Source organism: Botryllus schlosseri, chromosome 7 (genome assembly GCF_051294905.1).
Source record: "Botryllus schlosseri isolate E-star chromosome 7, Bs_hap1, whole genome shotgun sequence".
Lineage (NCBI taxonomy): Eukaryota > Metazoa > Chordata > Ascidiacea > Stolidobranchia > Styelidae > Botryllus > Botryllus schlosseri.
In genome coordinates this window covers 2,963,940-2,978,083 of record NC_137242.1, presented here as the reverse complement: position 1 = coordinate 2,978,083, position 14,144 = coordinate 2,963,940, and the positions used below count along the sequence as shown (strand labels likewise).

Below are 14,144 nucleotides of genomic sequence, written 5' to 3'. Positions count from 1 at the left end.
GTGCGACTTCGCTATGCCTCCTGTGTATGCTGTAGTGAGGTTACCAAATTTTTAGATTGGGAAAAGGGGCCGTCGAAAAATTTTGATTTGAATAAAATAGTATTTACGGTGAGCACAACTATAATAAATAAACAAAGAATCGGTCACCGTAAATACTATTTTATTTGAAGAGCTTCTTGGAGGTACAGAACTTCAATATACAATTGAATAGTATATTCATATTGAAATGAACCCGAATATTTTCGGCTGACACTCGTCAGGGGTTATCGTCAGCAACTAGTGGAGAATTGGAAAGAACATTGTATATCAACAATCGTATCACAAAATATTGCGTCACCAGCATGAAATTTCGTGAATGGGAGAGCGTTCAATGTACTATTTTTAGGTGGTACACGAACTCCTTTTGTTGACAGAGTTTTGGTTGGTGTATTTTGATAAAAGTCGACTCCAAGGCACACAAATGGAATTGTGAACGGCCTCGACCAACGATTCGAAATAGGTCGTCTCGATAATTATTCGCACAAATCGGATTATCTAACAGATGTTTGCCAATGGCAGAATTAATGGCCTTTGATCGGTCAGCATCAATCTTAAGCGGATGAGTTAAGGGTGAGCTTTTCACTGAGCGGGATGCACGTGTTCTGATGAATCTGGCGACATGTTGGTTTATGCGTTCCTGTAGACATTTTGACGTTTTGACGTTTTCCCCACGTAGCCACAATCACAGTGGCACTTATATTCGTACGCTACATTACTTTGTTGAAGTGCAGGGAGAACGTCTTTGCGTGTTGAAGGGAGCGGTTGTGTTGTCGTAAAAATCACATTGGTTTTGACTGTGTCGTAACACTTACTGATCGCAGAAATCAATTGTTTTTCAAAGCGCGTGGAAATGGGGCCAATCCAAGGTAGATGGATATAAACATATTTTATTGTTCGTTCGGTGGGCTCTGTTGGTTTTTCTGCGTTGAATTGCATTAATTTCCTCTCTATGCCGCAGCTGATGACGTGTTCAGGGTAACCGTGCACTTCAACAAAGTAATGTAGTGTACGAATATAAGTCCCACTGTGATTGTGACTTTTATTTTTACACGGGGTGGCAATACGAAAAAGGAAGGGGTTTCAAATTGTTTGAAATTTACCAAGGTAGCATTAATTTATTAGGGTTAAGTACATGCGTCAATGACGATAATACATGGATAAGACAAGGGTCCGCGTGTTGACGAAGATACGCGTATCAGTACGCGTAAGCTTGCCAGCAAGTCCGGCGGTGCCGTCAATTAGCGATTCCTCTATCTCGCTTCAATACGGTACCAAATATTCACTATTCACCAACACGCGCGCGAACAATTGAATACGCATTTCGCAACCTACGTGACGACGAACTTTTTCACCAATCAAAATGATATAGTCTGCTGTGGAATCTGTTCTGTAATGGCATCGATTTCAAGTGATTCAGGCATGTCTCATCTTTTGGCGCCCCTTCTAGTCGGTTTGCGAATTGCGACCAATTGCGCAGAGCCAAAGTTATTCAATTTCACGTTGTCAGTCTTAAGCCAGTATGACACAGCAATGGCATAAATTGAGATAGCAGGCAAATCGTGCGAGTACTCTATAGTGCGAGGACTGCTGTAGACGTAGAGTAGACTCGATAGTTCAGGCTAGTGACGATATCAAGTCTGGCCTTGTTGTAGACTCGGTAGTTCAGGCTAGTGACGATATCACGCCTGACCTGCTGTATAGAATCGATAGTTCAAGCCAGTGACGATTTCAGTCCTGGCCTGGTGCACGCGATATTTCAGGCAAGCATGCGGACCAACCAAATCAGGGGCGACCAACCAGCGAGGTTTTGACTGCCCTGCGAGGTAATTATCGAAATTAGTTATAATATCAAGAAATAAATTAGCCAGGTAATTTATTGTGAACTTGCAAAACCAACCGAAAATTTGATTAGCTTGACCGCAAACTTTGGGATGTTGATGACTAAAATATCCGTTCCGACCAGGGCTTTGGAGCAGCCGTAAATTTGCATTGCTCCAGCTCCGGAGCTTTCTTCTATCATACATTAGCTCCAGCTCCAGCTCCGGAGCCGTATTATTACCACTGCTCCGGCTCCAGCTCCGGCTCTGAAAACAATCGAAGGTGTCTGTCTATATCAGGGGCGGGCAACCTGCGGCCTGCGGGCCATATGTGGCCCGCGAGAAGGTTTTCAGTAGCCCGCAAGCTAATTTCCCATTATATTGTCGAAATTATGTTATATTATCGAAATTGAACTGCTCAGATTGTGAACTTGTAATGCCAACCAAAAATATGATTAGTCTGGCCGCGACACTTGGGATATTGATGACTAAAATATCAGTTCCGACGCTTAAGCTGATCCAGGGTCCAGTTTCATTTTTGAGTAAATCGTCGTACATTACAATAAACTAAAAATAAGTAGTAAAATTTTCCTTCACGCTTCGCGTGTTTAATTGTCACACGATTTCTTTCTTTGTAGCCTACACCCACCTGAAAATGAAAAAATGCCTGATTTAGCCGATTGAGTCTAACTATATATTCGCAATTTCGAGAGAAAGTATTTTCGCTTTTGCGCTCGCAGAAAGATCGTCGACGATGAAATGTAGGCACAAAATGATTGTCGTAAATTAGCGGAAATCTTCGATATCGATATGTCCAGATGCCGAATAGTCCTGTCCTTGCAAACTGATCCAAGCGGGCGGTATACAGTCGACCCGAAATATACCCAAGTAATAATAGAGTGGTAACTTTTATAATTTTACGCGCTTGGCGCGGCTAGTGGGCAGCGCACTCGTTCGTCAATTTCATGTGGCCCTTCAGCCGAAAAGGTTGGCCACTCCTGGTCTATATAGATTACTAATTTACCCGTAGGTTAGTTATCTATAGCAGGGGTCACCAACACGCGGCCCACCAAGTTATATTCTGCGGCCCGCGACCTGATTTGAGATTTCGGAAGAAAGCTAAGAAAACCAATTTGAAATGCTAAGATTGACTACAGTTTCAACATGTTGCTGTTGTTGTTTCAAAATAAGCTATTCTCTTGTGCCCAATATCACTATTCGTCACTAGCAAAGACGGCTGTGGTGATGGCAACAACACTCCATCGAGGGAGAATCAGCTGATATGAATGGGCAGTCTTGACTTGCAATGGCGCAAACACTGCCAAGACCGAGACGCTTAGAAAACGGCTTAGGGTCGTGGTTCCTAAAACTGGGGATCGCGCGCCCCTCGTGGGGACGCGAAAGCATCAGAAGGGGAGGCGGAGATGCGCTCAACTGAAAATATTTTCGCGCCCCCACGAGGGGCGCGAGCTCCCCAGTTTTAGGAACCACTGCCCTAAGCCGTTTTGTAAGCGTCTCGGTCTTGGCATTGTTTGGGCCATTGCAAGTCAAGACAGTATGCCCATTCATATCAGCTGATTTTCCCTCGATGGAATGTTATTGCTCTGTGTATAGTCCAGAATTCATCTTAGAGAATTCTCTTATCAACAGTCATACCCTTCCATGCCATCAAACTAGACGTTGGGATTGCTAGCATTCTGGTTGCATTTTGTGATATGACGATTTTTGAGTATCAGAAATGGTGGCGTGTCTATAAAAGTTTGAGAACCACTGGCTTCGGGTTTCGCCACAACATCGAGCTTTACGTGAAGATGGTCTTTCGGCTAGTCACGTATCTCGCCAGTCCCAATATCGATTCCTTAGTTGCTGAAAATCGTTTCCAGGTATCGTGCACAGCTCACAGTTCTAAATAAAATAAAATTGATGATAATGATCTTTTGTTGTATTTGTAATCCTTTAATAAAATATTATTTCGTTTGTGGTCAATACGTCCATCGGTAGCTAACCGTCGTACTGACGTAGACTTTTAGAACGTTGTTGCCTATTTTTCATCGATATCGAATTCATGCGGCCCGCCGCCTCTACGAAATTTGAAAAGTGGCCCGCGACCCGTTTCGAGTTGGCGACCCCTGATCTATAGTAATCGAGAGTATGCCAGCAGTCAGTAACATCGCATGCAGCAACGAAGACATAGGTGCCGCCGTACCGGCTTGTCACGTCATAATGAATACTTGTCAATTGTCGATAACATCAGAGTGTACTCAAAGGTGGTGTGGACACAGAAAAAAATTCTCTTCTTCACGCTTCACTTGGGTAGTCAAGATTGTTATTTTCGATCCGTTTTCAGTACTGATTCAGTGCAAAAGCCGGTATTGGTATATGTTGATTTTGACGATGTTTCATATCGAGATGGGTGACAAGATTTTGTATGGTATATCTTGATGATGTAATCTAATACTGTACCAAGTTTCAAGGTCCTCACTTCATGATTAGGGCAGTAATTTCGTTATCGAAGTCAAGTATGTTATTGTCGATCCGTCTGAAACAGTGATTTAACGCAAACGCCGGTATCGGTATGTGTTGATTTTGACGATGTTTTATACCGGGGTGGGTCACATGATTTGGTATGTTATATCTTGACGATACCATCGAACATTGCACCAAGTTTCAAGTTTGTCACTTTAAGATTAATGTAGTAATTGCCTTATTCAAATCGACTATGTATAGTTGTGCGCGAACTACGCAATACGCATAGCCGATTTTACGCAAAACTCCCTATTGATATGTTTTGATTTTGACTGCATGTATTCTATACGTAGTTTGAAGACAAGACTTCGTAGGATAGGCCTATATCTTTATTACATAAGCTAACGATGTGCGAAGTTAGAAGGCTGTCACTCTATGATTAGGGTAGTAATTGCCTCGTAAACGTCGACAATGCATAGGTGAGAGCTCGACTGAAACTAGGCTACCGCATAACAGATTTTACGCAATAAGTCGCTATTGATATCGGTTGATTTTGGCGGTGTTCTATACGTATTTGAGAGACAAGATTTCGCATGGTATTTCTTGATTATATCAGCTAACGAACTGCCAGGTTTAAAGGCTGTCTAATTAGGGCAGTAATTTCGTTTCCGAAGTCTCGTATTTATACTAGATGCTCGCTAAAGAGATTTACGTAAAAGTCGGTATTGGTCTGTACTAATTTTGACAGTGTTATATACCGAATGAGGACACAAGGTTTACTATGGTATATCTTGGCGATGTCATCAAACACTGTGCAAATTTCTAGGTCGTCATCCGATGATTACGGCAATAATTCCGTTATCGAAGTCGACCGTGTATGTGTAGAGACCTGCAGCTGCAGCGTCTGACCTCTGGAATCCAGCCTACCGCATAACAGAATTTATGCAAAAGCCGGCACTGGCCGGTGTCCATTTTTACGTATGGAATATCTTCATGATGTTATCCAACACTGGTCCAAGTTTTAGGGTTGTAACTCAAGGATTGGGGTGTACTCATCGCTAACTAAACTACTGCCCTAATCATTGAATTGCAGCCTTGAAAATTGACACGTTAGCTGATATAATCAAGATATACCATGCGAAATCTTGTTTCCCAACTCCGTATAGAACACTGTCAAAATCAACACACATCAATATCGACTTTTGCGTATAATCTGCTATGCGGTAGCGTAGTTTTAGTTTAGCGCACACCTTTATACATAGTCGATTTGGATAAGACAATTACTAGAGAGAGAGAGAGAGAGATATGATATTCTTTCTCGCCTGCACCATCGAGATGCTTTGGCGACGGAGTTGCGATACGGCCCCATGAGGTCATCTAGTCTGCGCCCCCGTTTTTTTTTCTCCTCCATGCTATCCGTGATTGCTGAGCGCCTAGCAGGATAGCTGCGGATACCATTTTTCGAGTCTTTGGTATGACCCGGCCGGGGATCGAACCCACGACCTACCGCTCGAGAAGCCGGACGCATAACCATTACACTATCTCGCTCGGACTACCCTACCCTAATGCGTGATAGCCTTGAAACTTGGTACATCGTTAGCTCATATAATCAAGATAAACCTTACGAAATCTTGTCTCCCAAATACGTATCGAACACCGTCAAAATTAACACATATCAATAGCGACTTCTGCGTAAAATCTGTTATGCGGTAGCCTAGTTTCAGTCTGACTCTCACCTAGGCATGGTCGAATTCGGTAAGGCAATTACTACCCTAATCAATGAGTGACAGACTTGAATCTTGGTACATCATTAGCTGATATAATCAATATATACCATACGAAATCTTGTCTGCAAACTACGTAGGCTTATAGCAGGGGCGGGTAACATACGGCCCGCGGGTCGGATCCGGCCCGCGGACAGTTTTCCGTCTTAAATGAAAATGCGGCCCGTGGCCCCTGTCTGCCGAGATTCCCCTCTACTTGCTTACTACGTCAAATTTTAGTGACTGTATATTATTATATACGCACGTGCGCAGCGTGCGAGAGTGGAGCTTACGCGTAAGATCGTCGAAGCGAGAAGAGAGAGAGAGAGAGAGAGAGATGATATTCTTTTTCGCCTGCACCATCGAGATGCTTTGACGACGGAGTTGCGATACGGCCCCATGAGGTCATCTAGTCTGCGCCCCCGTTTTTTTTTTCTCCTCCATGCTATCCGTGATTGCTGAGCGCCTAGCACGATAGCTGCGGATACCAATTTTCGAGTCTTCGGTGTGACCCGGCCGGGGATCGAACCCACGACCTGCCGATCGAGAAGCCGGACGCACAACCATTACACTATCTCGCTCGGTTACTGGCTGGAATTGATCCAAATTTTGTGTGTAGGCTTAAATTAGGTAACCTAACAATTTTACCAAGTAGCCAGCACTGGCGTAGCCAGGGGGGGCGAAAGGGGCGCTCCCCCACCCCCAAATTTTTTGAAAATTTTCGTAAAATCAATAGATATTAGAGTATTTTGGGGCAAATGTATGCGACCTAAAATTTTTCTTCGCGCTTCGCGCGATTTAGTGTCCGTTCATGTCTTGATTTTATTATCGGTATGACGAAAAAAAATTATTCCGCAAATACCCATTATAGAATTTAGCTGCATTCTCAATTATGACAATACAACCGTACCAGTAGATGCACTAGAGTAGCCTGAGGTCGTTGGGTTGATTGAATCTGTAGGAGTGTCAGTTCAGTATGGGGGTTGGGGACTGTTAGCTCCGGCAACTTCCGTTCAGGGACACACGAAGATATATAAAGTAGGCTACATGCGACTCCGCAAAGTGCGCTCCCAAAATGATTGACCACCATAAAACCGACCCTTGTATTCCGAAGCCTTCGATATAGATTTTCGGGTGCTTAAATGGCTGGCACCTAATGATTCTGTCCCTGCAATCGACCCCTCCAACATAAACGCAACTGGCACAGGAAAATATCACCACCTCCCGTTAAAAATTGCTAATTTGAAATTGAACGAGTCTGATCAAAGGAGTTTTTTTAATTTGGTCTGGTATGTATCAGCGATTTGGAACTCATGAACCAAACGCCCCACTTTAACGGTACAGGTGAAACATGTACTGATATCATGACGATTATTAATAATTTCCCGTAAATATTTATAGATGATAACATCAGGAAGTATTAGATTACCATAAATTATAGGCTTTTAAGAGATTTGACATGATAGCGTAGGCTAACCCATTTGAATTCCTGAAATTCATTATATCTTAAATCACTACAGCCTGAGGGCAGTTCCATCCTACGTCATTGGAATATTTCAGAGAATGTCACGCGGGATTTTTCTATTTTAATTTATTACTACTTTACTGTTATTAGATGCTATTCATAATTGCCTAAGAGCAGTTCTATCCTACGTCATTGAGATCTCGCAGATATAGCGCGTCAGCATATTCCTATTTACGAGGTTTCAGTTTTATTCGTTTACTGCCATTGAGCAGATTTCTTTCAACACAATGCTGTCATTAGGATTCACACCCAAAAGAAAACACAGAGAAACAGGCAAATCCAGTTTGCGTTCCACTTTAACGTAGCTCAAAAGGGCCGGTAGGTCATTTTTTTAGTGCAAACGGCGTATTTTAAAATGAATCACGGACAAATCAACTGTCAACGTGTCATCATACTGACCACGATGTGTCTATCTATCGTATATAGATGGCGATTCTTAAATACAAGGTCATGATTCCATCACTATAGGCTAACCCAGTGAAGAACATGAGTACGTCTGACTTCACAGTTTAAGATTTGTGAGCAATAATACATTTTCCACTTAACATTATTAGTACAGATGATAAACGTGGCCACAAGTATATCTTCTACGTCAATAATTTCATCTTTTGAATTGCATGAGGAATGCGAAGTCTGCAACATGTATAGGCCTACTTTGTAGTATTCTACTCATAATTCTTGAGCTAGGTCGTATATTACAGTAATTCCCATTATATTTACATTCCCGATCATAGATAGGCCTACAAGATCTGAAATTGAAGATTATCACGTACTTGTGAGTCCTTCAATCGTCACAGAGCACTATTCGACTCTACGTTGGTCCCATCATACAGTTCATACGTGGTTATCGGACCGCGAGTTGGCCTGGTTGGGCCTTGACGTATAACTCTGACGTCGATGGAGAGAGGGCGAGGTTACCTTTAGTCAATGGGGCTTCCACGCCCGACTGTTTCTGCCTCTGAAGTAGGTGCGTGCCCGCATCTATCATCACGCCGGCGACTACCTTTGTCGTCGGGGGCCCTTGTTCTGGAGAGGCTTGCATATCGCCTCCAGACTCCTCGCCATCCATACTATTTAGTTTCAGTGTGGATGCGACAGCTGCATTCAAAGTGGCTTTCTCGGTAAGTGGCACGACTGCTGCGACCATAGGGCCGTCGTCGGAAACGATTCCCACATATCCTTCGTGGCGAATGCGTCGGCCGTTTTTTCTGTCAGGATCCTTCCATACACCTGTGTCCTGATTAATGCTAACGGAATTTCCTCGCTAAGCATGAAGGGGTTCGGGGGCGACAAACTTCCCCCGATTGAGACTAGCGTCACCGAACATCCTATACCTTGGGCGCTAAATTATTCCGAGAAGACGGGACTTCCTTGGTCCCGGTGGCGTCAGTGGGGCTTCCGCACTCGACGCTAAATAAAATTGCAGCATCCACCGACCCGTAACCAGTTGTAGTGTAGCTAGTTCTACTTCTAGTTTCGGTTGTTTCACCGCCAAGAAACGCGGCAAACGTCAATTCATTATTATCTGTATGGCTGGGTCATTAACAACTTCGTCACCTGTCCCTTGTGAACTCCCATGTCGGTTGCAAAGGAAACTGGCGACTCATAGAGAACGATTGATAACAGGGACTTCACGTGGGTTAAACCCCCTATTCTATGCCGTCGCATTTTAAGGGGTAGTTGTTCAGCCCAGTAGAGCAAGTATGTTTTAAGCACTGTTCTCATGTCGATCTCGCTTCCCATGACATGCCGCCCTATTTCTTGTCGCATTCTTTTTCTATACTATCTTCTTTACTTTCATTCAGTGTGCATGCCTCCTCTTTACATCGCCTAGGCCAAGGTGGGTGTCAGATTCCATAGACTACTCCTTGTCGCTTCGACATCTTTTCATTGTATCGCATTTTTTTGTGGTGTAAACCAATGATGATGATGATGATGATTTCTTGGAGTCGCGTGTTACATGGCCTTAAACTGTATATGTCTTGGTGCGTCGTGGCGCGGTATTGGCCAACGCCGATATGCCCATTTCTATAAATCTTGCGTATTTTTCCTTGGGGGAAGAGTACCCAATAATCATAACATTTGGCAACACGAAAATTGCGCGCAGCGCGAAAATTTATTGAAAAAGTCGCATATAAAGTTTCAAAAAACACTCTATAATTTATGCTAATTCACCAAAAAAATTGGGGCCCCCCAATTGGGGGGTTTGGGGTGAGGCAGTTACGGCCCTGTACCGGATCACGACCTGACCTATTGATCTCGCCTTCCATGACATGCCACCCCATTTTTGTCGCTTGCTTTTTCTATACTATCTTCTTTTACATTTCATTCAGTTTGCATGCCTCCTCTTTACAGGCCAAGGTGGGTGTCTGATTCCATAGACTACTCCAAATCGCTTCGACACCTTCCTATCCTTTCATTGTATCGCATTTTTGTGATGTATTGAACTGGTAAAAATTGCTAATGAACCAATGACGATGACGATATTTATTTCACTATTATGAACTAGAGGCATTTGAGACCGTCGATTAAAATAGAGCGGACAAGATATTCTTGTTTACGAAGTGTTAGGAATTATTGCAAATTTAGCGACTATTCTTAGCGATTTCGTTTCAAGATTTAGTGACATGAAGCGATCACCAACATCAGTTTTAGCGATTTTGGTCCATCCGGAGTTGGCAACGCTGATCAGGTCCGTTGACTCGATCCAGGGATTCCCCGGTATCGACACTAGCCTCGCAGAGCAAATCTGCAGCGGAACAAAGGCATGATTCGCCTCTGGATCTGAGATCGCGTGACTGCAATCAGCGTCTGCAACGTGATCCCAAATTGCATGGTTCACACCGATTAAGGCCTGTCCCGGGAGCTAGCCTAACGGTGGGCGATCTATGGTAGGATGGATTCATCAAACAACCCACAGCAAAAGCCGGCCGGTTGGTATCGAGCTCGTTTTTTTGACAATTTCGCTCAGCATGCTTCTTCATCAGTATCAGTTTAGGCCTTTTAATATTTTTACCATTTCAAAACACCACAAAACTGCGATATAATGAAAAGATAGGAGGGTGTCGAAACGACTTGGAGTAGGCTTTGAGATCTGACATTTATTTCTGATTCAGTATGCAAGTTATTCTGGAGGCCAAGTATAGTGTGTTTCATTGATAGACTTTATGTAGTCGTTATTGGGACGTGAATCTACCAATTTAGTTTGCTGACGGTCAACTAACTATATTGGTTTTTTGAGTATAGTTTTCTATAGTTCTAGTTGGTGGAATATTCCTGTTATTACTAGTCTAGACGAGTCTTCTTCAATGTTTGTCAAACTGGGTAATTGCTCTATGTGCTTCTCTATTGCCGGTTTCAAGTAGACAGATGTTACGGATAAGGGGGGGGGGGGTATTAGGGGGGGGGGGGGTCTACGTCCTCTCCTTTTCCCACTATTTCCCTTATTGTGAACACGACTGATCTTATTGTGAAAATTGCAACTGACCTTATTTTGAACTTGATTCTTGTGCACGTAAACTGATGTTATGGTGAACGTAGCAACTGATCCTGCTGTCGCATACACATTACGGCCAGTTTGCATGCACAAAAATACAATGTGCTCAAAATAAAAACCCTAACCCATAACCTAATGACTGGAACCCCCAACCCTAAGGCCTAAGGACACTCACCCCAAGCCCTAATGACCCGCACCCCCAATCCTAAAGAACGTAACCCTAATTCTCGATGCAATCCTAAAAACCCTAATCCTGATTCTCGATCCGATCCTAAAAACCCTAATCCTAATTCTGAATCGAATCACTCAGGTAGGCCCCGCTTGATTTTTTCCAGCCCTAGTTTCAAGTTCATACAGTATTAGCTCCGGGCCTTTATTTTTAGATTTAACTTCCAATAGTTTTTTGCCAGTGGTAACGAGTTTTCTTTTATTTCTTGATCTTTTTCACCTCTGAATTCAACACTCTTTTTGAGTTCTTTGACTTCATTTATGAGTTCCGCAAATTTCTGACCCTTTTTTAATATTTTTGATCATCAATTTTGTCTGACATTAAGCTTCGACAAAATGCTATCATAATCCACCTTTTGCTTGTTTCTCCTCTGAGTGATCCTTAGGCGTTGCAGTACTGCATGTTTCAATTAATACGTAATCAAAAACCAAATGTTCCAATGTAAGTAAGTAGTTGGACTTCATAAATTCGGACTTCTTAATGGACAAAATCTAAAATGTAAAATCAGGGATATAAATTGATACATATATCCCAGGCAAATGGTATCTAGTTTGACCACACAAACGTTTACGTAGAAATAGTCTCACGACAAATTTACCCGATTTGGTGGCGCAAGTATACCAGACCTCTTGAGTACTCGATAAAAAGAGAATAACTCAGTTTCTGACCTGTTCTAAAGCTGTGCACCTTGCCAAACTAAGTAGAAAAGTAAATGTGGTTTGCAGACGAGAAAGTTTGTCCAGCACTGACCTAGAGTAAGAAAGCAGACTTGTATGAATGTGAAATGTGTTAGTGTACCGCCGCACTATGATCATATTCAGGATCTATGCGATATGTTATGAGTTATGATGTTATTTATTCATCTAAGGGCAGAAATGTGACCCTTGCCTAGACTATGAAAACGGAAGTTTTACAGCTTATGACTGTAACATGTGTTAATGTAAAAGCGCACATTGGTAATATTTTAGATATCCAAGTTATTTTCTGAATCCACGTCACCTAGTGTACTGCACGTTAGGATGTCATGAATGCATGCAACTAAGTGAAGAATTAAAACATGTTTGAATTAACCGAAATCTTGCTCTTCTTTGTACAGGTCAGAGTAGAAGAAAACCACGAAAAAGACCTACCTCAAGTTAGATAGTAACGTGTTTCTGTCAAGTTATTCCAGTAACTAGAGTTATTCATATTTAGGACCTGCCGGCGGCGCTTCCAATAATGATCCTGCAAAGCCATCAGGTGACAAAAATGTACTGCATTGGGTGATCAGTGTTTGGTAGATACATCTTACAATGCTGGCAAAGTTAGCAAGCAAGTCACATAAGCCTTTGTGGTCTGCTGGCTATTCATGCTGACATTGTATGCTAACCTGTTATTATTATTGAAAACACCTGTTGACTTTTTGCCCAGGATAAAACAATAAGGTAGCCTATATATGCTTCGACAGTGTTTGGTTCATGGGTACCTTGAGTGCATGACGTGCATATGCTGCTGGACAAGAAAGGTGCAGATATAAGCCTTGTAAGGCTTTCTAATTCTTGCACTGCCCCTCTGAGCGCCAAAGCCACACATACCAGTTTTATTGATCAGGTCTTTGGTCTGACCCGGCCGGGGATTGAACTTGCGACCTACCGATCAAGAAGCCGGACGCCCTACCATTGCGCTATCTTGTCTGGTTATTAGGGTTGAGTGAAAAAATTTGAATTTCAAAAACTGCCATTGACATTTGGTCCCAAATCTCAACTGAATTACTTCTGTCATGATTTCAGGTTCTTGCACCCTCTCACCCTCACCGAAGGGATTTTGCCATATCTAGATAAGCGCTTATGCTACAAAGCCACTTTTTGGCTTAAAATCTGTGGAAGCAACATGTCTCTATCGCTCTTCCGTAGAACTTTGTTTTGAAGATGTACAGAAAATAAGTTACAAGAAAATTAATTATTTTTAGACCGCCATTAAAAATTTTGGTGTGTTTTTACCAAGTTTGCAATGCTAATTTCCATGTGACAATTTGTTACATTGCTGCTCTAACAACAAAATCTTGTTTGGCTGACTTATCAGCTGATTTTAACATCAAACTATCATAATTTTGATAATAGAGACAAGAGAGAATGATTGAACTTTCTTCATATTACATCGTCAAATAATATCAATAAGCTTTGGTAATGTTGCATCATCACAAACCGTTGTCATGAACTTGGTAGAAAGTGTATCTTCCTGTTCAACTCTACAACAGACCAGAGGCCTAGATTGTTCAAAAAGTGAATCAGCTATGGTAAATCAGGTATATAATTTATATATACCTGTATGTTTTGATGAGAATGATGATATTCATATTACTTGAGACATTGTCAAACTGTTTTATATATTATACATATTGTACACGCTGCTGTACTAATATTTAGAATTTCCTGGAACTTTGATAGTAAACCTGAAGTATCCCAGTAGGAGTGACTATGACTCATTTTGATAATGTTCTGGTTTCTGGTGTATCTTCGAGTTGATAATATAATACTCTGGTACTGTTGGTTTTATAACTGACTCCTTGCTGTGCAGTAAGCCACCATAGGCAGCTGGCTGTAATGAACAGGTCGCTGTGATATACTCTGCTATTTATGTGAATTGAACTAACATTGTCTAGTATAGGTACGGATACTGAATTTCAGAATTATGTCAGCAATATGTAAGTAAGGAAATTGAAGTGCATAACCATGGTTACGCATTTCAATTCGATTACTTACATAATGCTGACATAATTTGTCCATTACATTATTTTTGACTGTCTTGGTGAAAACAGACATTTTGTTAA

At 42.1% G+C, this 14,144-nt stretch overlaps 1 protein-coding gene across 3 annotated transcripts in view; it reads left to right on the top strand.

Annotated features, from left to right (window-relative positions):
• Positions 1–10,338: 10,338 nt before the first annotated feature.
• LOC145443796 (uncharacterized) overlaps positions 10,339–14,144 on the top strand; it is a 67,845-nt gene continuing 64,039 nt past the window's right edge. For all 3 annotated transcript variants that reach the window (XM_080321754.1, XM_080321753.1, XM_080321752.1), the window contains exons 1-3: positions 10,339–10,543; positions 12,432–12,470; positions 12,530–12,574. In XM_080321754.1, the coding sequence (XP_080177880.1) occupies positions 10,507–10,543; positions 12,432–12,470; positions 12,530–12,574 (121 nt within the window). In that variant the 5' untranslated portion in view covers positions 10,339–10,506. The remainder of the gene's footprint in view (positions 10,544–12,431; positions 12,471–12,529; positions 12,575–14,144) is intronic.